Source organism: Pipistrellus kuhlii, unplaced genomic scaffold (genome assembly GCF_014108245.1).
Source record: "Pipistrellus kuhlii isolate mPipKuh1 unplaced genomic scaffold, mPipKuh1.p scaffold_m20_p_3, whole genome shotgun sequence".
Classification (NCBI taxonomy): domain Eukaryota; kingdom Metazoa; phylum Chordata; class Mammalia; order Chiroptera; family Vespertilionidae; genus Pipistrellus; species Pipistrellus kuhlii.
Window position 1 is genome coordinate 83,542,867 of NW_023425529.1, and position 26,231 is coordinate 83,569,097.

Here is a 26,231-nt window from a genome sequence, read left to right on the forward strand (position 1 = left end):
CCAGCCGGATTGGTTGGCTAATCAATAGATGCCAGAGATGTTAGGACTGGCAAAGACTAGAGAACTTGTGTGGTTCAGCCTTCACTCATTACTAGAGGAATCGGGGCCCTGCAGAAGCTATGTGACTTGTCTGAGGTCACACAGTTGTGAAGCGCTGGCCTGCCTCAGTAGAACGTGATGTATTGATGGTTAGGTCTTGCTGTGGATGAATAACTTAATATGGGGTTGAACTTTCTTTTTTAATACTGCAAGGCATTTGAGCTTTACTGTCTCTCTAGAGTCTAGACAGACAAAATGTCATAGACCTCAAAGAACAGGAATTCTGAGCTGTTTCTTCATTCAGTCTTCCCTCCTATGACTGAGTGGCTGGACACCTCTTTCTACTTTTAATGAGGATAGCAGTTCGCCCACAACTGAAGTCCTTTGATAGTCTTAATTAGAAACCACTTTTTGAGCAACTGCAAATAAAAATAAGGTGCTTAGAGTCTAAAAGAGTTACATGTTTAAGTATGCAGACGAGCAATAAAGTAGAATAAGGGTTGTAAGAGTTGTACCAGTTAAGTAATAAACAAACACCCAAATGTAAAATTGGCTCCAAAACTAGCCCATGTATAAACGGAAATGCATGTTCCTGATTGGCAGGCAGTTCTCCAAGTGGTAATTCTGGGACCTGGGCTTTTTCTGTGTGACTCGCTATCTTTATCCCTCACTTTGAAGCTGTCACCCCGTGCCTGCCAGCATGGCTCAGTGTTTGAGCGCCTACCTATAAATCAGAAGGTTACACGTGCCCGGGGTTGAGAGCTTGATCCCCAGTAGGGGGTGTGCAGGAGGCAGCAGATCAGTGATTCTCTCTCATCATTGATGTTTCTATCTTTCCCTCTCTCTTCCTCTCTGGAGTCAATAAAAATATATTTAAAAAGAAAGAAAGCTGCCACCCTGACCTGCATCCTACTGAAAGATGGAGAGGGAGCATGGATGACTGCTTACTGGAGGTTTTTATGCGCCAGGCTGGAAGTTGTAGGCATCATTTCTTCTAACATTCCATTAGGAAGAAGTCATGCATAGGCCCACGTCTTAGTGCAGAGAGGCTGGAAAATGCAGTGACTATTGAGTGAGCTCAGCCACAAATAGCTTTGATGGTCCACAATGGGAAGGCATCAGATGAGGGTGAAGTAATTCTTGGACAAATACATATATACTCAGGAATGCAGAAGTTATTAATAATTAGTTCTGATATGAAGTATACTTATTAATTTGAATAAAGATATTTCTGCTATCTCGTCTGAGATGGTATACCGGTATGTATTTCCAGCTGTTTGTTTTTCTCAGTAGTGGAAACTCTTTCTGATCAGTGGCACATGTTTGCAAGATGGCCATGAAGATCAAACTTGCTCAACCACTGAATGCAGCCTTGGAGATGAGCACAAAAATAACGGGCTCTCTGCAAAGCCACATGCAGCTATACTGCCATCGATCGATATTCTTTATTTGCATTCAGTATCGACCATAGCCAGTGGTCTGAGGGCCTGACTGGCGGGTGGTTCCCACTGCGGGCATTTGTCATTCCCGGGGTGCGCAGTGCACGGACCACCTCCTCCTCCTCTCCATTCAGGTGACAGTGTTCTGGTTCTGCCCCTTACCGCGTTTCTGCTGGATTAGCCCGCTGGGTTCCCAACCTTAAACTCTCACTTCCGTCATCATTATCGCCAGGCCAGCCTTTTGTAAATGCACATCTGACCGTGCCTCTCCTGTTTTAATGCCATGCATGGTTCTGCAGATTGCAGAATGAAGCCCAGATGCCTAGGTGGGGCCTCAAGGTCTCCCATGAAGAGGTCCCACAGGAAGGTCCTGCTTCCCCCAGAATTAATGGCTTTTGTTTTTCCTTGAATTTTGGCTTTTATTCTCTCTGTGGTTTTTTTTTTTTTTTTTTTTTTTGGTAGTTGAATTTTGGAAATTGATTGTTATATAATGTTCTTGTCATTCTCAAGATGAGTGTGTGTTTTCAGACCTCCGCACCTTTGCCCAGCAGAAGGGCCTCACTTTCCCGTCTCCCTCGGTGGGAAGCTTGCCTGCCTGCTTCCGGGCAAGTTCAAATACCACCTTCATTAGAAAGCATCCTCTCCTTCAAAATTAGTCTCCTGGTAATAATAATTGGATACAATTATTAGGATAACAATTGGTACTTTCATTATAACATGTCACTCTGCTAAATATAGTAATATGTGTGCCTCACCTTTACAAGATTAGAATTCCTCTTAATTGACTTTGGGTAAGACATCATAGATGCTCAATAATATTTATTGACCTGAATTAGAGTTTAAAGAGAATTCTATTTAAATTACTTTCTGGCATTCTCACTGGGTCTGAATTTCCTTTTTTTTTTTCCTTTTTTTTTTTCTTTCTGAATAGCACTTACAAAATTGCTACTCATTTAGTTCTGATAATGGGAAATTACTCCCAACTTCATCACAGTGTCTACTTTGCCTGATTAAGGTTGTCACTGGAATAGGAAAAAGGTTATTTTCCTGGCCCATAGGTGGGGTGTTTACCCTGGGCCGTGGCTTCCAGAGTTAGTTGCTCTAACCAACATGTGTCAAACACAAGGCCCGCGGGCCAAATCCGTCCCTCCAGGCCTTGCAATGTGGCCCGCACCGCGCTGTCATCACTGCACTCCGCTGCGTTTCCATCACAATGACAGTTTATGACTGTTCAGTAAACCATTCGGCCCGTGATTTAGGCTGGATTTTAGATTTTGGCCCCTTCTCTGATTGAGTTCGACACCCCTACTCTAACCCAAGTGCCAATAGTATTTTGCATGTTATCTCACTTACAGCTCTTATTACACCAAACTTAACAGTAGGTTTTGGTTTTGTCTGAGGGATGGTTTGTTTTCTCGCCTGGCTTCCATCGGGACCAGCACCGTCCGTAAACGCTCTATGATGAGGGAAATGCTTATCATCTGTGTTCTTCAGAGCAACAGCCACTGGACAGAGGTAGCAATCGAGCTTTCAAATGTGGCTGCTGCTACCAAGGAGCTGAGTGTTGAATTTTAGTTCATTTTAAACTTCAATAGCCACATGTAGCCAGTACTGCTGTCATGCTGGAGAGCAGCGAGACACCGAGTTCCTAGGAAAGTAACGTCTTATTAATTTTTGTAACCTTGTGCTAGGTGCTCAGTAGGCCCACAGTAAACAATTGTGAAATGACGAACATTTAACATTTATTGGGTGGCTGCTGAACGCGAGGTGCTCGCCCGGGCCATCTGTGTATTAGCTTCGTTTCCCGCAGAGCCCTCGCTGAGGCAGCACAGGCTGCCAAGCCTGGCCTCCCTCCCTCCCTCCAGCCTTTACCGGGAAGGCAGGCAGCCATGGAACCATTTAGCAAGAGGGCTGGGCGCGCTCTGAAGAGGCCTGGCAGAACCATAAAGGAAACAAGAGAATCTCAGCGGTGAACCTGCCTTTGAAACCTGCCCAGGCCTGACTTTGGTGATCAGGCTTTTCCTGAGCAGCCGCAGAAGTTATTTAATCCCCCGAAGCAGAACCTGTGAGACCCACAAACCTGGCCTGAAGGCGGCTGGCAGCGGCTAGTTTTGGTGAAGGAAATGGAGCGCCTTAGCACCGTGTGGGAGAGATTGCAAAGAGGGAGGCAGCGTGGCTTTGTTCTCACCTGCGGGGAAGGAGTGGCCTGTGCCTGAGAGGACTGGACTTTCTGCCCATGTTTCCTGAGAAAGCTGCTTGGCAGGCCTTCCCTCTGCAGGCTGAGGACGCCTCCACAGCACAGTGCAAGGATCAATCTGAAATGTAGGGACAACAGCTAGAGAGAGCAGCTAGAGACTCAGGTAACTTAGAGCCACTGGTATCGCCCCAAATGAAAAACCAGGTGTCATCACTGCATGAGCAGCAAGTTACAGGGAAAACGAGCTCCCCTCTCTCCTTTCCCGCGGGCACGGGAGCCCATCTGGCCACAGTCACGCTTTGCCATTTCCCCAGGTGCACCTGCCGGCGATGGCTGCAGCACGTCTCTGGCACGCAGCATTTACGACATCTGTGGACCCAGAGCTGCTCATCTGCTCTGCTTTTCACTTCGGAGTGCATCTCCCACGGTTTACAAAAATGAAATAACCATCCTAGTTTTCCAAATGGAAACTGCCAATTTTTGAAGCAGAAGGTTGGGAGCTTTCGCAGATTTAGGAGAGCAAGAAGACTAAAGTAAGGTGAGGTAATAACTTCTCATACAAACCTCGTTCCTAGGATGGAATTACAGAATTGTTTTAGAAAAAGAAGTCTGACTGCTTTCAGAAAACCCCGTATGTGCAAACCCAGATTTGTAAATAGTTCTGAGTGATTATTCAGATCGTAAAATGACTGTTATCTGTGCAATGTAATTATAATAGAAAATGCCTATACTGTTTCTTTTAAATAACAGAGTGATGTACGAAGCCTTTGGGTGCCAGACAAGCAAAATGAATGCATCAGGCAGCTGGGAGAAATGCAACAGAGAGCTTCTCCTCCCCGCTCCTCACCAAGGCATTCATATTCCCACAACTTTTTAGCATTATGGTAGCCAGTGAGATTTAGTTATCTACCCGTGGTGATCCCTGATTTTTTAAATAAGATTTCCCAAGTTCCTTTTTTATTGAATTCATTGGGGTGACATTGGTTAATACATTTATACAGGTTTCACTTATACAATTCTCCATCCCCATTTCCTTTATTTTGACTTAGCAGGATTCAGGAAAAGGGAAAAATCCCTTTCTTACCTTCTGCACAGAATAAGACTTCCAGTGGCATTTTCCCTGGGACCCAGGGAGAAAACTGCGTTTGCAAATAAAATCAGGAGGACTCAGCTGGGATCTGCCGCTTCTGGGAAGCACCAGGGCCCTGGTGCCTCGGGGACCTGTCTGCCGACCGCTCGGTGGGCCTGTGTGGAGGGCGTGAGTGGCCACCTCTCCAGGACCAGGAGCTGGAGACTTGGGAATCACTTTTCTCTGAAAAATTAAGAACCAGATTTTAGTGTGGAGGCCTCAGGGTCTATTTCTACGTCCCTCAAACCCTGCGCTGTGCTTGTTTGCTTGGCTCTGTGCTCCCCAAATTGTGGTGAATTGACCACTGCAAGCAACAAGCACGTATCTGAGGAAGGACGATGTTGCATCCTCCTTGAGAGCCTGAATTAAAATCTCACGACTCCTTCATCCCCACCCCCAAGCTTGAGAAACAGGGAGAAGAGACACCAGCTCTTTTAGAGAAAAGGGCTGCTGCACAGTGGTATGGAAGCTCGGTTGCTCCCTACAAAAAACCCACTTTTTAATTTTCATCTTTACCAGCTGTCAGAAAGTAGAACACACAGAGGAGCGCTGTGCCCTCGGGCTGAGAGGATTCATGTAGCAAAGCGGGGAAGGAAGAACCAGAGACCCAGAGACAGGGAAACCCCGTGGGAGAGATCGTTAAGGCTGGCAGGGAAAGGCTACGCTAATTGAGCTGAGAAGAAAGGTGAGCATCTGGGGATTCTTTTAAGAGGTTATGGAATTTTCTGCTACATGATTGCATTAATCTTCCGTCATGTAGTTTTACGGGCAAATCGTATCTATGAAAAAATTCGTGTAAGAGAAACAGCTAGCTACAGGACAAAATAGTAATAGTTGACAAAAAGACACAAAAAACACAAACAAATAAAGAGAGACAGAGGTGGTTTCGCCAGGTCCTCATCTCCTGGTGTGAGAAGAAAAGCAAAATGCTGAGCTGCCTCTTGGCATGGTCCTGGCGGTGGCTGCTCCATGAGTACCGTATTTTTCGGACCATAAGACGCACTTTTCCCCCCCCAGAAGTGGGGGGGAAAAGTCCCTGCGTCTTATGGTCCAAATATAGCCTACACATATACTTTAAAAAAAAAGTTTTTTTACTTGCCCGGCTCTGTGTGGTCTCTGTGTGCTTGCCCGGCTCTAAAATTGTTCTAAATGCTGCTGTTTACTTTACAGGGTTGATTACATGTGTTTATGACTGTGATGTTGGGTTTTAATGCACATAAAATATTTTAGGACACTATTTGTTTCAGAATCTTTTTTTCTTCATTTTCCTTCTCTAAAAACTGGGGCGTCTTATGGTCCGGAGCGTCTTATGGTCCGAAAAATACGGTAGTTAATCTGGCCTCCTGCCCCCGGTGAGTCCTGTGTGGTTTGCAGTGAACTCCCCCCCCTTCCCCCGACCCCTTTCTCCCCCCCCCTCCCCCGCTTCCCGCCACCCCCCCTCCACCTGCTCTCAGATAGTTATCTAGTTATCGGGTGTGGCTGTCTCTGTACCTAAATTTCCTAGCATGCGCATAAAGCAGAGGTTTCTTTTCGGATCTGAGCGCCCTTTTTTCAGCCCCCTGCAAAGGTCATGTGCCCCACGAGACTGTAGCTGTACTTTCCACTGAGGAGATGTATCAAGATCCCCTCAGACCGTTAAGTATGATGAGACTTTTTCTCATTTTAAGATGTTTTTCTTGTGTAATGTAACACATACAGAAAACTGCACAGACCATATATATGCACATTAATAAATGGTTTTGAAGTGAACCCTCATTTACCCATTACCCAGATTAAGAAATAGAACACTGCTGGCCCTCCAGAAATTCCTTTATTGCTCCGTCCTCGCCACAGTGCCCTCTTCCACCCTTGAGGAAACCACTCTCCTGACATTAAAAAAAAATTTTTTTTATTGATTTCAGAGAGAAAGAGAGAGGGAGAGAGAGACAGAAACATCAATGATGACAGAGAATCATCGATTGACTGCCTTCTTCATGCCCCCTACAGCCAGCAACCTGGGCATGTGTCCTGATTGAGAATCGAATTGTGAACTCCAGGTTCATAGGTCAAGGCTCAACCACTGAGCCACACCTGCCGGGCTCCCCTGACATCTATAGTAATCATTTCCTTGCTATTTATTCTTTATGGCTTGACCACCTACAAATGGATTCCTAAACAATATAGTTTTGCCATAAGTTGAATCATACTATAAATTAAAAGCCTAATATGCTAAGTGTCCGACTATTTGTTTGACCGTTCGACCAGTCACTATGACACACACACTGACTACCAGGGGGCAGATGCTCCAACCAGTAGGTTAGCTTGCTGCTTGGGTCTGGCAGATCGGGACTCGGCCAGATGGGCAGACATGCCCAGAGCCCTCCGGCCGTCCCTTCCCAGCCCCGATCGTGCACCAGTGGGGTTCTTCAGTGTGGCCTGCACCCTCTTGCAATCCCTTAGGGGATATCTGAGAGCTAGTTTCAGCCCAGTCCCAGCAGGCCGGGCAGAGAGACCCCCACCGGTGCATGAAACTGCACTGGGCCTCTAGTAGTTTATATATTCCTTAGTGATTTCTTTCCTCAACATCGTGTTTCTAAGAGTCATGCATGTTGTTGCATGTTACTGTAGTTCCGCACTGTTTGGTAATGTTACTATATCACAGTGGTGGGTGGGTCCGTGTGTTGTTACAGTATGAGACTGTGGACAGCTGCTGCTCTGGTGTATGCTGGTGTCCACAGCAGCTTCTCCAGGAGAGTAGAATGGCTGCATCATTGCGAACACTTTTTAAAAAATTTAACAGCTTTGAGATAGAATTCACATACCACTCAATTCACCTGTTTAAAGTGTACAACTTAATTTCTTTATTATTTATTTTTAAATATATTTTTATTGATTTCAGAGAGGGAGAGAGAGATAGAATCATCAGTGATGGGAGAGAATCATTGATTGGCTATCTCCTGCACACCCCAATGGTATGTGCCCTTGACTGGAATGGAACCCGGGACCCTTCAGTCTGCAGGCTGATGCTCTATCCACTGAGCCAAACCAGATAGGGCTTTAATGGTTTTTAATGTAGTCCTAGAGTTGTACAGTCATCACCACAATTATCAGTAGCACTTTTAAATGAATTAATATTTTTATTCATTACAAGGGTCTACATACATGTAGGCCATCAGAGTAGAAGTAATGGACATATTTAGTCATCCTAGAGGGGGTGCTTGGTTTCTATATATTCTGTGGTTCCACGGCTCCCAGAAGTCTTTAATTTAAGGCAGTGGTCGGCAAACTCATTAGTCAACAGAGCCAAATATCAACAGTACAACAATTGAAATTTCTTCTGAGAGCCAAATTTTTTAAACTTAAACTTCTTCTAATGCCATTTTTTCAAAATAGGCTCGCCCAGGCCATGGTATTTTGTGGAAGAGCCACACTCAAGCGGCCAAAGAGCCTCATGTAGCTCACGAGCCGCAGTTTGCCGACCACTGGTTCAAGGCATTGATATGTAGAAATTTTCCATTAACATTCATATACGTACTTAAACATTTTAGTGCTTTAATTAATCACATATTCTATAGATGGCTTTATGATAGTGTTTCTCAATTTTTCCTGGGCATCAGAGTCATTTAGAAGGCTTGTTAAAACAGATTGCTAAGCACCAGCCTCCAAATTTCAGATTCGGTAGTCTGGGTGGGCCTTGAGAATTTTTTTTTTTAAAATATATTTTATTGATTTTTCACAGAGAGGAAGAGAGAGGGATAGAGAGTTAGAAACATCAATGAGAGGGAATCATTGATCAGTTGCCTCTTGCACACCCCTTACTGGGGATGCGCCCGCAACCAAGGTACATGCCCTTGACCAGAATCGAACCCGGGACCCTTCAGTCCCCAGGCCGACGCTCTATCCACTGAGCCAAACCGGTCCTGGCGAGAATTTGTTTACCTAATCAGTTTCCAACTGATAATGATATTATTAGTCTGAGGATCATACTTTGAGAAACCTGGTAAGCTTGCTGTTACCTTGGAAATTAGAGAACCAAGTGTGGAAGGAATTCATTCAGTAGATCAGAATGGGACAAAAGACGCAATTTGTTGGAGGGAAAAGAGGGCAATTAGCAGGCTTTTGCAATAGCTCAGAGTATGACAGTAGGAATAGAGAGTAGTGAATAAAATTTTAAAATATTATGGAAACACAGTCAAGAGGCCTTGACAGTTGAGTTGACATGGAGGGTAAAGGAAAGGAAGGAGTAAAAAATGACACCAAGATTTTAGTCCTGGATCAGGAAGAGAATTGGAGCACAGAGAATAAGCGGGACTGAATAATCAATCAGCATCTGAATTTCTATACTTCTTGGCTGTCTAGGAAGATTTACGCAGCCATCATTTCATGGTCAAAAGATGGCTGATCCCCTAAGTCCATGGCCCCATCCCTACAGTGATGCCCCCGGAAACTGGAAGCCTATGACCATGCAGCTTTTTCTGGATAATTGATATTGAATGCTCAGTAGGAATTTAGAGGGACTTCATGAATAAAGGGGACATATGTAATACTTTTAACAATAAAGATTAACAAAGAAGAAGAATGATTCTGAGAACATGGAAAATTTCAAAATCCTTTTTCACATATTGCAATATCTCTTCTATCCTTCAAATTTTCTCTCTTTTTAAAAAATCCTCACCAGAGGATATATGTTTGTGTATATTTTTTTAACTTAAGAAAATTAAGTTAAGAGAGCGAGGAAAGGGGAGGGAGAGAGTGAGGGAGAGAAAGAGAGAGAAAGAAAAAACAAACAAACCCATCCATATGAGAGAGAGAGAGATTGATCAACAGCAATCAGTTTCCTCCCACAGGTACCCAACCAAGGACTGAACCTGCAACCCAGGCTGTGTGCCCTGATCAAGAATTGAACATACGACCCTTCAGTGCCTGGGAGGATGCTCCAACTAAATGAGCCATCCAGCCAGGGCGAAGTTTTCTCTTTTTGACCAAACCACATCTTTATGTGAAGTCCTTCTTGCTCTTTTCCTCCTGTTTAAAGCCTGCACATTCTTTAAGTCCCTACTGCAGTCCCATCTCCCGACTGTGACTGCTCCCCCGGGCTCCTCAGGCACTTCGCCTGTCCTGCGTTTGAGTAGGTTTCCCCTTCCCTGAGCTAGACCGAACCACCTCCAGGAGCAGCGTCTTTGACCTCTTCACATTAGAGCATAACAAGCAGGATTAGAAGTCGAAGAGTTCTCATGTCTTTGAAGAAAAGACAGAGATTGAGCTGGGTCTTGGAATCTCCAAAATCTCAACTAACATCTGATAGTAGATTCCCAAATCAAGGAATAAATGCATCAGTAGAAGCAGGTTTTCTTGCTGGTCAGTGGGCTGGGCCATAGGGAAACCAGAGGACTCCTTTGTCTCCAGGAGAGGCTGACCTCGGTGGCCTGTGTCTTGGAGACTGGAGAGGTCTAACCTCTTTTTTTCAATCAACAAGTACTTATTGAGCACATACTAGGTACCCTTGGACACTATCCTAACCACTGGGAGAAAATAGTGAACGACCATCTGCGGAGCTTATGAGGAAAGAAATAAAAATACAGATAAACATGCCAAAGTATGCCACATATTAAATGTGGCAAGACATGCAAGAAACTAGGGAGAGGTGTGGGTGGTAAGGAGGCATGGAGAGGCAGGCAGTTTGGGTTTCTGGAGCACAAAGTGAAAACCAAAACAAGATGGAAAGGTTGGCAAGGTCACGTTTTGAAAGGTCTTGTGTAATGTGATGGTGTTTGGTTTCATCCTTAGGAGATGGGGAACCTTTGGTACACATAAACACCAGCTCTCTAAAACGGCTATTCTCTCTTAATTCCTCCAGCCTTCAGCAGCCTGTCACCATTTCGGTTGGGAGAAGTCTGGCTTTTTTCCCCCACTGACAAGGCTGTGTGTGTGTGTGTGTGTGTTTATACCAATGACTTTACAATCAGCCTGGTGGTGGTTGCTGGTGTTGTTTTTTTTTTAATTAACATTGCTTTTTGTGCTACTTCCTATGAATTAGGATGTTGCTATCTGATTTACTTTTTTTTTTTTCAGTGCCCCTGACTAAATAGGTATTGCATGTTTAAAAAAAAAATTTTTTTTTTTTTTAATTTATTTAGAGAGAGAAGGGAGAGTGAGCAAAATATCAATCAGTTGCCTCCTGCAGGCACCTGATCGGGGATCGAACCCACATCCTGATTATAAGCCCTGACTGGGAATCAAACCTGGCCCTCGGGTTCCTATTTTCAGACAGGCAGCCCTTTGGCTGTGCTGGTGGAGCAGGCGGTGCCTCCGTCAGGACCCAGGACGGACCACAGGGTTGGAGTGAGCAAGCAGGGCGGTCCCCTGCTCCTTCCAGCTGCACGGTGGTTTGGGCAGATGCTTCCCACTGCAGCTTTCCCCAAGTAATGTAAGGTTTTACCCCTTATTCTTTTAAAGTTTTGTATTGACTTTATTGGGGTGATATTGGTTAATAAAATTACACAGGTTTCAGGTGTACAATCCTATAATATGTAATCTGTTTGTGTGTTCACCATCCCATTTATCCCTCCTTTACCTTGACACTTCTGGTAATCCCCACATTGTCCGTGTCTATGAGTTTGTCTGTGTGTATGTGTGTTTTAATCGCCTTTTCCATCCAGACCCACTCCCCACTCCCCTCTAACAGTTGCTAGCCTGTTTTCTGTATCTATTTTGTTTGTTTATTTTACTCATTAGATTCCACACGTAAATCAAATCACATGGTATTTTTCTTTCTCTGACTGGCTTATCACCCCTTATTCTTGATTCTAGTCCCTGCTTGATTTTTTTCTTATAATATTCACAGGACCTAGCATATTACGTACAGTTGATCCCTGAAAAATATGGGTGTGAACTACGCAGGTTCACTTATACACAGATTTTTTTTTCAATAAATACTGTAAATGTATTTTCTCTTCCTTGTAATTTTAATAATATCTTTTCTCTAGCTTATTTTATTATCAGAATATAGTATACAATACATATAACATACAAAATATGTGTTAATTGACTCTTTATGCTCTTGATAGGATTTCCAGTTAATAGTAGGCTATTACTACAGTTAACTTTTGGGGGAGTCAAAAGTTATCGCAGATTTTGGTCTGGGTGGGGAAGGAGGGGTCAGTACCCCTATACCCTGCCTGAATTTATTTGCTTATTGCCTATCGCTGGCACTTAGAGCAGTAACTGGGACACATGAGGCCCCTAGTGCATATTGGATTAATGAATTTACTGAACAAAAGAATGGCTGCATGAAGAAGCAGAGCAGATGCGTCTGATCAGCCCACGCGGGCCCTGTGGAGAGTCACGATGGAGAATGTTGCATCTCCCCAGCCCTGCAGCCTCCCGGTCACCGCCGAAGAGGCCCTGGACTCTCTCCCACGTAACTGCTTGGTGGCTCTGAAATGACACCTCTCCTAGGAAAGAGCAACTAGTTAGTTGTGGGGGGGAAACTCTGGTTATTACAAAGGCGGCAAAAAGAATTCGCCCTGCCTTTGGGATCATTACTAGACCTATTTCCCCACACCAGGAACAGTCTTCCCTGGTTGAGACCTGCTGTGAGACTCAGCAGTGGCCCACAGACAGGGCTTCTGATGTGTCCTCCTCATTAAGACCAAACCATCCGTCCCCACACATTTTCCTTCCTCCCCAGTCCCACTGAGGCAGGTTTCCATTCTGCCCACACTCGTGACACCAGTCACCAGCATCCACTTTCCTCCTCCTAGCCCTGCCCGAGGAAACCAAAGAATGTGAATGAGGGCGGGCGAGGGCGGTGGCCGGTGACCACTCAGAGGGGTGGCTGCATCTGGAAGGCAGAGAAAGAGGCCACCATACATGCTAGAGTCCTTTTCTTTCTTAAGTTTTTAAAAATCTTTTTTTTTTTAAGTATATTTTATTGATTTTTTACAGAGAGGAAGGGAGAGAGACAGAGAGCTAGAAACATCGATGAGAGAGAAACATCGACCAGCTGCCTCCTGCACACCCCCCAACGGGGATGTGCCCGCAACCAATGTACATGCCCTTGACCGAAATCAAACCCGGGATCTTTCAGTCCGCAGACCGACGCTCTACCACTGAGCCAAACCGGCTTTGGCTAAAAATCTTTTTTGAATGAGTTTGATGGAAAGCACAAGTTGGTAGACAGCTGCTGGAGTGAGCCTGGCTTATGTGTATATTTGTTCATGTTCATGAAGCACGGAGGGGCGGGCTTAGCAGCTCTAGGGAGTTCGGCCTTAGCTCACCTGTCAGCCTGGCGCTGGGGTGTCAGAGCCACAGTGCCTGTTCGCTGGCACTGACTCTGGCCTTGGCTCGGGAACAGTGGCTGCAGTGTGGCCTCAGCTGCACGTAGGACTCGCAGAGCCAGAGGGATTTCACAGGGGCTGGTGAAAGGGCGGGATGGAAAGACACGGGCGTGAGGGGGACCCATCGGGGTGAGAAGTGTCACCGCTGGAGAAAGCTCAGCTATGTGGATGGAGATGTGTGAGGGTGTGTGTCGGTGGAGTAAGGGTTTTGCAGGAGGCTTGGTGGTGGGCTGGCCCTGTGGGCGGGAGGGACGTGGGGGAGGGCGGAGGCCACAGGCAGTAGGGGCAGCTCTGACTCTTGAGTCCCCGAGAAGGACTGGTAGGTGGAGCTGAGGATGTTTGGACAAGGAGATTCTTTGAAGCTTTTTCTCTTGTCCTCCCTACTCTGGACCTGGTCCCTCCCCTCCATAAAGCCATTAGCTTCTGGTGCCAGCCCTATCTCTGCTCCATCTCTCTCGGTTCCAGTCAGTGCATTCACAGACCTTCTGCCCTCAGGGGCGGGGAGGATTTATGGGGGGTGGGGGTTGGAGGGGGAGGGGAGGTCTGTTTGGGAAGTGGGGTGTGGGGAGCTGTTAGTCCGCTGGAGATGGGATCATTTCCGAGCTCGCTCTGCATGACAAAGGGGAAGGAGCAAGTTTTCTCTTTGATCTGCCCCCTGCTGACCTCACACACCTGCCTGCTGATGCCCGGGCCCCGGCTAAGACCCCACGGAGCAAAGCCGAAAGGGGGTGGGGATAGGCTGTGGCCCAGCTTCCCTGGATGTAGCTCAGGCCACCTTCCTCTCTTGGTGGCCCCGGGACAAACAGTATCTGCCGGGCCGAGGACCCAAAGCACCTGCCGCCCCCTCCCGGCGAGCCTGGCGACCCCGAGCAGCGCGGTGAGGCGGGCGGGGCGTGGGTGTGGGTGTGTGTGTGTGTGTGTGTGTGTGTGTGTGTGTGTCTGTGTGTGACTGTGTATGTGAGGTCGGAGGTGCTAAGGGGTGGTGGGAAGAAGACTCACTGGGACTGAGGGTCACGCCCTGGATGAAAGCTACGGGGAAGCGAGGTGCGGTGAGTCGGAGGGGCGTGTTTTTACAGACTCTCTCCAGGATCCAGAAGCTGGATCTTCTGGAGGTTTTCAAGGACTCAGGAGCAGTGTTTGCGGGGAATGCCGGTTGTCACAAAAAGCCGTGGGAGGCCCCCGTGCCACGAGGGAAGGGCTTGTTGCTCAGCACAGATGTGAGAGGCTAGGGTTGCAGATGAGAAGCAGGAGGTGCTGTGGGACTCGGGCCCTGAGCACCGGGGAGGGATGAGGGCCACCCAGGGAGGCACGCCCCAGCCTCCAGAGCTTCAGGGCCCCGGCGGCTGTGGGCTTTTACATTTCTCAGGGAAGTCGCCCTGAGAAAGTGAAAAGCCCTTGCCTTCTCCCTACTGTTATTCCTGGCAAACCACTTTTGGGATTTGGAAAATTTTAGAGTGAGAAGGTTTCAGATTGAGAGGGAAACTCCTGTTTGGCTGTCAAGCCGACCCACCAATTGTCTTTTAGCCCCACCAAGGAGCCTGGTGGCCAGAGACTCCACCTCTGGCAGCCTGAGCGGTGAGGAGGGCTGGGGGTGGCGCTCGCTCTGGAAGGGCAGGTGTGCATTGCATACATGCTGCACGGCACATGCTCTGCTCTCGAAGGAGTGTGTTTTCATTTCTCTCTTCTGGTCTCTCAGCTTGTATTTCCTTTGGAATTAGGCCTCGAGTGGAGTCTTCACAGTTTGGGGTAAGAGTCATCAAGGCACTCCTACCGGGAGATGAACAGTAAGAAGTGGAGGTTGGAAAGAGGCTGCCTCTCTGGGAGAGCAGAAAGTGAGGTTGGGGCCAGCCCAGAGCTCACGCCCGTCTCCTGGGCCTCCCTTCTTTGTTGCATTTCCACATTGACTCTCCCCCCATTTCTGTTTCCTCAGGGAGCTCCGTTTTGGAAGCTGGCAGTCCCCGGGGTCCTCCCGAGACACTGGGGAGGGCTGAGGCCGACCATGCCCGGCCTGCTGCTGCTCGCCGCTGCGCTGCTCTCCAGCTGGGCGCAGCTCCCGGCCGAAGCCAGCTCCTGGTGGTGAGTGAGGGGCTGAGGTCCTACTTCATAACCCACGCCTCCTTTGGTAATTAAATGTGGAGAAGGTCACGGTGGGTCGTGATCGTTCCTTTGGTCATAGGAGTCCCGAGGCCCTCTTTTATCCCAGGAAATCTAGCCCAGCCCTTTTCTCTCTCAGGCCCCCAGAAGTAAAGGTTCCACAGGATAAGTAGGGGTGTCGAACTCAATCAGAGAAGAGGCCAAAATCTAAAATCCAGCCTAAATCGCGGGCCGAATGGTTTACTGAACAGTCATAAACTGTCATTGTGATGGAAACGCAGCGGAGTGCAGTGATGACAGCGCGGTGCGGGCCACATTGCAAGGCCTGGCGGGATGGATTTGGCCCGTGGGCCTTGTGTTTGACACATGTGGGATAAAGGGTTAGTTCATTTGGCTTTTTTTTTGATCCAGTCTGCATTCCCCTTTTCCTGGCTCTACTGCCATTTCTATGGGTGGTTAAAAATACCTCTTTTGTTGCTATTGGATGATTTTTAAAAATATATATATTTTATTTATTTTTTTACAGAGAGGAAGAGAGAGGGAAAAAGAGTTAGAAACATCAATGAGTCATCGATCAGCTGCCTCTTGCACGCCCCCTACTGGGGATGTGCCCGCAACCAATGTACATGCCCTTGACTGGAATCGAACCTGGGACCTTTTAGTTTGCAGGCTGACGCTCTATCCACTAAGCCAAACCGATTTCGGCGGATGATTTTTATTTTATTTATTTTTTTTGCTGGTAGAGGCAAGGAGAGTAGAATTTCTATTTTATAAAGTCTGATGACAGGATGAGGGATTTGTAGGATCATGTGTCTTTCTTCTTGTGTTTTAAAGACTATTGTCATTGCCAAGTCAACATGGAAATGGCAGGCACTCACCACCTGCTTTGCACAGACTGTGCCCTGCTCAGAGTTTTACTCAGATGACAATTGTACAGCCTTTTCATCTAACTTAACCCTTCATTGTGTCTGGTGGGTGATGAGCCAAAGGGAGAGCCCTTGAGCAGATAAAGAGTGGATTAGGGGATGTGTGGGTCAGATACGGAAGTGAAAGCATTTAGGAAATATTGCAATGCATGTAAATTGGGTTAGATTTAAAGGTGCAAGGGGAAGTCCTCGTTAAGGGATGTGTTGCTTTCCATCGCACATCCTGCATGTAGGCCCCGTGAACGGATCACTTCTCCCGGAGTAAGGCCTGTGCTCTCCTGTTGGCTCTCTGCCCTCTGCCTCACAGGAATACAGCCTGCCCTGTCTGCCTCCTCCTCCTCCCGCCCACCCTCTGTAGGAGCCAGCTCACACCGGCCCTCTCCTTACACACTCCTCCCGCCCAGGCTGCTGGCTCAGTTGGTGAGAGCATTGTCCCAACATTGGAAGGTCTCGGATTCCTTTTCTTGTCAGGCTCACCCCTGGCTTCAATCAGGGCACGTGCAGGAGTCATCTGATTGATGTTTCTCTCTCTCCCTTCGTTCCCCTCTCTCTAAAAATCAATGAAAATGTCCTTAGGTGAGGATTAAAAAAGTAGAAATTTAAAAATAAATATATTTTTTAAAAAGCTCCTCTCCCAGCTGTAAGAACTCTTCCTCTATCAGATCACTCTGGATCCAGAAGCTCAGGTCTGTCTTAGGCATCTGATATCTCACATGTCACCTGTGTTCATGCCTCAGTTTCCCCAATTTCCTTTATTGATTTTAGTGAGGGAGAAAGAGAAGCGAGAAAGAGAGACACTGATGTGAGAGAGACACATCAATCGATTGCCTCCTGTAGGCACCCTGACCAGGGATCGAACCCACAACGTAGGTATGTGTCCTGACGGGAATTGAACCCATGACCTTACAGTGTACTGGATGACAGTCCAACCATCGAGCCACGCTGTCCAGGGCTCCCCGATTTCCTTTTCCCAGCCCTCATTGCCTGGCCTTATTCACAGAAAGCACTCGATAAACGTGCTGGATGAATGACTTACTGCTGCACGCAGGCACGTGCTCACTCCTGTCCCCTTTCTGAATTGCTGCTGCAGGTCGTTAGCTATGAACCCGGTGCAGAGACCTGAGATGTTCATCATCGGTGCCCAGCCTGTGTGCAGCCAGCTCCCGGGGCTCTCCCCGGGCCAGAGGAAGCTGTGCCAGTTGTACCAGGAGCACATGGCCTACATAGGGGAGGGAGCCAAGATGGGCATCAAGGAGTGCCAGCACCAGTTCCGGCAGAGGCGGTGGAACTGCAGCACCGTGGACGACACCTCCGTCTTCGGGAGGGTCATGCAGATCGGTAAGCGGCCGCGGACATGGCTCAGCTGAAGGAGCTGCGCTCACCTGGCCGGATGCGCACGTGCTCTCCCGGGACGGGCAGAGGGAGCCGCTGGAGTGTCTGACTGGGTTTTCCCGTGGCTTGGCATTGGCCTGTGAGGGGGCAGAGAGAGGCACACAGACAGCGGCGTCTCAGAGGATGCGTTAGCCGCACAGCTCCGTGCTCCGCTAGCCCTCTCTTCCAGCTTCGCCCTGTCTGGGCAGCTGGCGTGACTCACTCTGGGAAGGGCTCAGAGCATCTGAGTTGAGTTAGAGAGCATTGGGAAGCCGCCCACCGCCAGTGCCCTTTGTCTCACGCAGCACAAGGGCCTCCTTTGAGAGCCTTGCCCTGAATGTCTGTAAGCTTTTTGCCTCTTTCACTTGGACCCCGAGAGAGATAGAAACTTTGGGCCAAATTGGTGATAGCTGTCATTAATCCAACCCAGATCCAGTCCTGGCTTTTTCATTGAAAGGCTGTGTGTGAAAGTGGGGGTGGGGGACAGACTGAAGAAGAAAGACGAGAGGGCCACTCTCCCCAGATTCCAGCTCTCTCCCCTCTCCCGCTCCTGGACTAGGATTCTTTCGCTGCCCTATTGCTTAGATGGAGGTGTGATCTGGGGTCTAATTGTTTTAGGTCCTTTTGAAATGTAATTCTCCTCTCCCTGGCAAGAAATTGAGAAATCCGGCCTTCTTCTGCCGGGTCTTATCCCAGGGCCATAAAAGGAAGGTGTGAGAGCACTGAAGTCTCTATCTCACATTCTCTCAGAACAGCTTCTCCTCAAAAGACTTTCTGGAGTTACCCACGGCTGCAGTTTTCCCAAAGAATTATTTTAGCAGCAGGCAGTTAGGGAGTCAGTTCCCCTCTATTCTTGGCAGCTCCCCTCCCTTTGCCTTACCTCTTTCCTCTCCCTCCCCTGCCACATTGAGAAGTAAGGACGAGGGGAAAGGACACGGTGAACCTCCCTTCAGTGTCAACTCGAGATTCACAAAGGGATGTTCGTGTTCTCATGACAGTCTTCCTGGGCAGCTTTCCCAAAAGAATGGACTTAAGGGTTAAGTGAGATTTGGTGATCCTTTATCAGTTCTTCTCAAATATACTGAGTATCTGTCCCTTCTTCCCGGTAAAGATCTCGGTCAGCAGCACCCTCTGTCCTGGGTTTCCGCTGAGGGCACAAGGATGGCTCAGAAACAGAGAGAGGCACCCCTGATCACTAAGCGAATAGCCTAATGTATGCCTGATGCTGGCCAGATCCCTTCCATGTGTTGTTTTGTTTGAGTGAATGCCAAAAAGTGAGGCTTTACTCTTTTACTCTAGAAAGAAGAGTTGGCAGGAGTGGAAGCGCTGCTGGGGACAGGTTTGCGTGGTGGGATGGCTTGTGAGAGCAGGCCCTATCTGCTGCTTTATTTCCACCGTTCCTTTTTGAGGCTTCCCTGTATCTTCCCCGGGAAGCTGTCCTCCATCCCCCCCGGTGGGTCCTCTCACTGCAGGCTTGTGTGTGATCTCCCAAGATCCCTTCCTTCTTTGAAGCGGCTGCAGAGCAGCTCAGGGGGCGCCGAGAGGAGCATGGAGGAACCTCCTGACGGTTGGAACAGCGGGCGTAGTACCATCCTGCTGGCCCCTGTCGTCCTACCAGAGGAAGGTCTTTTTTGTAGCTGCTGGTTTAACAGCCTTTTTCCTTGATATGATTTGAGTTTCCACTCTGAATTGTTTCATATATAGACACCCTTCGCCCACACTTATCCATTCTTGCTTTCTGAGAAGAGCACTAGGCTCACTTACCAAGCTTACCTGAGAGCCACGTGCTGCCCACGGAGGCAGAGCCACCTGCACTCAGGCCCTGAGGAGGCCCCGCCGAAAGAGGCAGGATGACTGCAGGAGACAGCTCATGAGGACAGGTTAGGTTCCAGCCATGCTGCCAGGCGAGGACCCTCAGAGCGCGTACTGCCTGCGATACCACGCCCAGCTGCAGGCCCCCTGTTGTAAAAGGCAGTTCTGAGAGGGGTGACTCAGCTCTGAAAAACACGTTTGCTAAAGAATGGAAGAAGAAATCAGACATATGTAGCTCAGAAAAGAGAATGAATAAGAGGCATCTTCGTTGTTCTCAAACGCTCAAGGGCTGTCATATGGAAAAGGGATTAGATGTGCCTCTCCAGCAGGCAGACGTTATAGGGAAGCCTATTTCAGCTTCACATAAGGATGCTCTGGTGACCAGAGTCACCACAGGAGGGGGAATGGGCTGCCTCGAGAACCCAGCCCCTTCTCTGAGGAATGCTATAAAAGGAGTGCTCACACGGGGTGGAATGTGGCTCTGGGCCGCAGCTTCCCAGGCTCCTTCCTGCCCCGGGAGCCAGGTCAGTCTTCTGGGAAGAGTTCTCAGGCCTGACTCCCTCCTGCCCAGGAGCCTCTTACATCCTGGGAGCTCACGCTCACAGACTGACTCCCCCAGACCGGATCGGCCCCGGTCTCCGGCAGTGGTCCAGTGCTGATTCACATGCTAAGCCTGATGGCTGAGTCATGGGTGTGACTTCCTCCAACCCTGGGTTTTCTTGGGCTACTCCTAGTCTGACAGAGCTGGCCCCGGGTTAATTGAGAAAAACTAATTTTCCCGTGTGGTCTGGTTGCTAACTTCCCTATGTTATGCCTAGATAATCCAAACGTAGGGTAAGGTGGAGATCACTGTAGACCTACTAATTACAGACTGCTTCCCTCTCCACCTGCCAAGACGGAATTGTGGTCTGTCTACTTCTGACCATGGAGAGCAGAAATTCTGTCTGGTTTAACAGCTGAGATCAGGATTGAATCTCAGTTTCCCACTAAAAGCCACTCTCTTCCTTACATCCTGAGTTCATATGAATGTTATTTATTTCTTTATTGAAAAATAAATTAATAATATACAGTTCAGTGTATATTCACAAGATTGTGCAATTAGAAAGCACTACTATCTAATTCCATAACCCTGTAAACAAATCGCATACCCATTAGAGATTACTCTTTATTTCTCTCCCCTTCTCCCCAAACCCTAGGTAACCATTAATCTTTCTGTCTTTATGAATTTTCATCTTATGAACATTTCATATAAATGGGATCGTATGTAGCCTTTTATATAAGGTGCAATATAGACACAAAATGTTAAGTAATCACTTAGCATAATCATTTCAAGGCTCATCCATGTTCTACTTGTACTTAATTAATTTTTTAATACAGTATGTTTTTAAAATATGTTTTTGTTGATTTTTAGAGAAAGAGAAAGGGAGAAAGAGAGAGAGAAACATCGATGTGAGAGAGAAACTTCAATGGGTTGCCTTCCGTATGCACCCCAACCGGGGATTGAACCCATCCCCGGGTCATGTAGCCTGACCAGGAATTGAGCTGGAACCCTCTGGTGCATGGGATGACACTCAACCAACTGAGGCATACCAACCAGGACTGTACTTTATTACTTTTTATGGCTAAGTAGTATCCTGCTGTATGGATAAGACCACCTTTTGTTTACCCGTATACCTGCTAATGGACAATGTGAGTTGTTTTTAATGAATAATGCTATAGTGAACATTCATGTACAAGTTTCTATGTGGACAGATGTTTTCCTTTATCTTGGATATATTTTAGGAATGGAATTGCGGGGTCATGTGGTAATTCTGTGTTTGAGGAGCTGCCAGACCGTTTCCAAAGCAGCTGTACCATTGAACATTCCCACCAGCAGTACATGAGGGTTCCCGTTTTTTCTATATTCCCCCCAACTTTTTAGCTGACATTTTGATGATAGCCATACTCATGCGTGCGAAGTGGTGTCTCATTGTGATTTTGATTTGCATTTCCCTGGTGGCTGAGTATAATTTTTTGTAAACATTTTTATTGAATTAGAGCATATATCATCTGAATTTTCAAGTGGTTCACTACAGCAAAGAGGGACACACTTCGGCTTTTCTACTAGAAATGATGCAGGTATTTGGAGAGACCTGCCGAGGTCCCGTAGATGTGGTTCTGGGTGCTGGGGGCTTGGGAGGCAGTGTAGACCCTGCAGAAGACCTGCAGACAGATGCTGTAATTCCAGTTCACTTTCTACTCCTGTTCTCTGCCTCTGCCTAGCTAGATAATGGTAGCAATAAAAGGACATATGTGTGGCTCATAGCGTGAAAAATTGCCATCTGTAAGGGAGAGATATTTGTGAGAATAGAGTCCTGTTCTTAGTCCCATGATTTCTGTTTAGTCTCATTCTCTTGGTCTCAAGGGTTTTCTAAATTCCTCAATGACCACTCTCTGCTGTGTTGAGGTCTGCCTCCTAGGAATCCACTGGTCTTATAAACTGAAACGGATGTGAGTGTAAGCCCAGGGCTGCGGGGGAGTTGCTCTGTTTGGGATACGGTAGGGCAGAGTAGGTAAAGTTCTGCTCATTATCAAGAGAAGTTTCAAACCATTAGAGTCACGCGAAGTGAAGGCCACTCCTGGGAGTGTTGCGGTGAGGCTGTGGCGGCGTGGGTGTGGAGGAGGCAGAGGGCAGGAAGCCTCCGCTAGAGTTGACCTCCTTCGCCCCGTCTTGCCTTGTCTTGCAGGGAGCCGGGAGACGGCCTTCACCTATGCCGTGAGCGCCGCGGGGGTGGTGAACGCCATCAGCAGGGCCTGCCGAGAGGGCGAGCTGTCCACATGCGGCTGCAGCAGGACAGCGAGGCCCAAGGACCTTCCCCGGGACTGGCTGTGGGGCGGCTGTGGGGACAACGTGGAGTACGGCTACCGGTTTGCTAAGGAGTTTGTGGATGCCCGGGAGCGGGAGAAGAACTTTGCCAAGGGATCGGAGGAGCAGGGCCGGGTGCTTATGAACCTGCAGAACAACGAGGCGGGTCGAAGGGTGAGCCGGACCTCGTCCCCCCTCTCCCCCCCCCCCCCACACCGCAGACCCACGGGGCTGTCCCTGGGCTGAGCGCTGAGAGGTGGCCTGGCCATGGGAGAAGGGGTTGGCCTGCTTATGGAGATAGTACCACTGCCAACCTAGATGCCCACATTATTCAACTAATCCCTTTCAAAAGGCTCCATTGCCCAACGGGCACATGCACTTCCATTCTTTTAACCTTACTTATTTCTCCACAGTACATCTGTCCCTATAGGGCTTAGTTGCAATCTTATGATCAGAATTTCAGGCATAAGGAATGGAGTTCTTGTCTTGACTGGCCCTCTTGTAATTTGATCAGGTAGGACGAATGGAAGTTTAGGCTGTTAGATTTAGTCTAGGGTTTATGATTTTTTAATTTTGTTGATTTTTTTCTTTTTGAGAGAGAAAGGGAAGGAGAGAGAGAGAAAGAGCAAGAGAGAAATGTGAGAGAGAAATGTTGATCAGCTGCTTCCCTTCACACGTCCCAATAGGGGATTGAGCCTGAAAGCTGGGCTGGGTATGTGCTCCAACCAGGAATTGAACTCACCACCCTTTGGTGCACATGACCACACTTGAACCAACTGAGTCACACTAGCCAGGGCCAGGGTTAGGGTTTATGATTTCTTAAAGAGTTAGGTAAAAGAGAGCTGACTTAAGAGCTGCCATCATACAATCCAGAAACCCATTCCAAAAGCTCACTTAGGTCTAATGGCTAACACTTTTGTGGTGAGGGTTTTACATGTAAGCAGAAGTGTGAAGGACAAGCATTCTTTTTAAAAAAATATATATTTTATTGATTTTTTTAGAGAGGAAGGGAGAGAGATAGAGAGCCAGAAACGTCGACGAGAGAGAAACATCGACCAGTTGCCTCTTGCACACCCCCTACCGGGGATGTGCCTGCAACCCTTGACCGGAATCGAACCCGGGACCTTTCAGTCCGCAGACCGATGCTCTACCACTGAGCCAAACCGGTTTTGGCTAGGACAAGCATTCTTTGAAGGCGTAAGCAGATAGTCTCACCAATCACTTGTAAGATATGACGTTCCCTGAGCCTCAGTTTCAGTAGAAACTAAACTGGAGGCTTAGAGGTGAGCTTGCTTTATTGTATGTGCAGAGGCTAACTGGGCAACAGCATTAGATTGCCTTTATGGTGTTCTGGAAGTGCATGCCTGCTCTGCCTGTACCTTGTTCATAAACACCCCACCTTTGGGCACATGCTCCGGACTCCTCTCTCCTGTGCTGCGCTGGGAGGCCCCTGCCCCAGGAAACGGGGGGCCTCCCAATATAGCCATGTGGGAGGAGTGTGGACTGCACCCAGGTCTCCCCGGAGAGAGGTCTGAGTGCTGGTGGGGGAACCCTCTTCTGACATAGGGGCGGGGGCCACAGACCTCTCACAGACTTCTTTCTGGGAGTGTTGGCCACACTCAGGTCTGTGTCAAGTTGGCCGGCTCTGAGTCCAGGCCAGGAACTTTAGTTAGAGCAGAGACAAGATAATTGAAAAATGAAAGCAGAGGCCTGGCCGGTGTGGCTAAGTGGTTGAGCATCAACCTATGAACCAGGAGGTATCTGTTTGATTCCCGGTCAGGGCATGTGCCTGGGTTGCAGGCTCCATTCTCAGTAGGAGGTATGCAGGAGGCAGCCGATCAATTATTCTCTCTCATCATTGATGCTTCTATCTCTTTCTCCCTTCCACTCTGAAATCAGTAAAAATACATTTAACAACAGCAACAACAATAAAGAGAGAAGAGGTTTCTTGAGAAGAAATAAATCCAGAAATTCAATGTTGGTTAATTGATGATTGGGTAACAGGATATGAATATATTTTTAAAAAAATGTGTTTATATATCAGTTAAAAAATAAGTCATGTTTCATGGGAGTAAATAGCAAAGAAATGAGATTGGGAATGTGTTTTACATGAATTGGGATCTTGTGATGTTGGCTTGGTAGCACATGGCACACTTGTGTAGACTTAGCATCACCAATAGTGTGATGTCACGTAGAAATTAGAACTGGCCACTTGCACAGTGTCTTGCTTATATATTGCATATCCTGAGGCCAATTTTCTTTAGTCACATGTGGGTGGGCGTATGAGGGGTGGCATGGAGCCTTGGTAGTGTGAGAGGAACTGTGGTTGTTATGGTATAATCTGGGGCAGAGAGACCAGAACTGTCTTAGGGGACCATCCACTCTGCAGGCATCTGTGGGGTTGCCTCTGTCTCCAGGACTTCCTTTCTGTTCAGCAGGCTGTTAGGCAGTCCTTGCATGTTTAACCATGACTGGAGAGAGATGGTGAAAAAGGTTAAGATCTTCACTTTATCTCTCAAATGCCCAAATTTTATCCATTTGTCAAGATCTCAGATAGTAGTCTCTGCATCAGAACTGCAGTATAGCATTTGTACTTTTCCTAGGGTATAGCATTCTCTACCTCATTTCTTGGCCTGTAGGTTTCTGAGGACAGGGATCACCAGGGATGCGCATGTGAATATGCACATGGAAGTTCCCATATTGCTTCCTAGCAAGGGGTCAAATTCATGGAGGACTGTTTCCAGTCTCTGCTCTAGCTGTCCCTAGGCATTGTGATGGATGTGGAGGTGACTAGGCATTCATCCTAATCTGGGCCCCATTTCAGTCACAGTCTTGACCCCACTTCTGCTGGCTCCTCATTTTATTGCCTTTAATTGTCTGTTTGTTTGTACTGGGCCCTTATCTTGGCAGCCCCTTCCCTTCCATCTGCCTCATCTGCAGTCACTACACACCTTCCCCTGTCTGTCTCCCTGTCTTTGGTCCCCCTTGCTCCACTTCTACACCTTTTTTATAGCGCTTTATCTCTCCCTCTGCCTCTATCTGCTCCAGGTTGGGAATTCTTTTTTCCCTTTTAGTTGAATTTATTGGGATGACATTGGTTAATAAAACGATATAGGTTTCAGGTGTACAGTTCTGTAATACATCATTGTATAATGCATTGTGTGTTCACCACCCCAAGTCAAGTCTCCTTCCGTCACCATTCATCCCCTCTTTACTCTCTTCTACCTTCCCCCACACTCATTTCCCTCTGGTAATCAGTGACGATGAGGTTGTTGTTGTTTTGTTTTTTTTAATCTTTACTGTTGAAAGTATTACATATGCCCCCCTTTTTTGCCCATTGATCCTCTCCAGCCTGCCCCCGCCCCCTACCCAGGCCTTCACCACCCTATTGTCTGTGTCCATGTGTTATGCATATATGTATACAAGCTGTTTGGTTTATTACCTCCCACCCTCCCTCACCTTCCCTCTGAGATTCCCCACTCTGTTCCATGACTGGATCCACTCTGTTCATCAGTTTATTTTGTTACTTAGATTCCACATATGAGTGAGCTCATGTGATACTTGTCTTTCTCTGACTGACTTATTTCACTTAGCATGATACTCTCCCAGTCCCTCCATGCTATCTCAAAGGGTAAGAGATTCTTCTTTTTATTGCTGCATAGTTTTCCATTGTGTAAATGTACCACAGTTTTTTAATCTACTCATCTGTTGATGGGCACTTAGGCTATTTCCAAATCTTAGCTATTATAAATTGTGCTGTTATGAACATAGGGGTGCATACATTCTTTCTGGTAGATGTTTCAGGTTTCTTAGGATACATTCCTAGAAGTGGGATCACTGGGACAAATGGCAATTCCATATTTAATTTTTTAAAATTAAATATTTTAATTTTTTAAAATTAAAAGCTCCATGCTGTTTTTTATAATGATCACACCAGTCTGCATTCCCACCAGCAGTGTACTAGGGTTCCCATCTCGCCACATCCTCCCCAGCACCTGTCATTTGTTGATTTGTTGATGGTAGCCATTCTGACAGGTGTGAGGTGATGCCTCATTGTCATT

The 26,231-nt window shown here is 47.4% G+C and overlaps 1 protein-coding gene across 1 annotated transcript in view; it reads left to right on the forward strand.

The window, feature by feature from the left end:
- The window catches only part of WNT5B (Wnt family member 5B), a 127,640-nt gene that overhangs the window by 83,031 nt on the left and 18,378 nt on the right, over positions 1-26,231 (forward strand). Inside the window, exons 2-4 of the mRNA XM_045588395.1 lie at positions 15,053-15,198; positions 17,233-17,480; positions 22,052-22,344. Of these exons, the coding sequence (XP_045444351.1) occupies positions 15,122-15,198; positions 17,233-17,480; positions 22,052-22,344 (618 nt within the window). The 5' untranslated portion in view covers positions 15,053-15,121. The remainder of the gene's footprint in view (positions 1-15,052; positions 15,199-17,232; positions 17,481-22,051; positions 22,345-26,231) is intronic.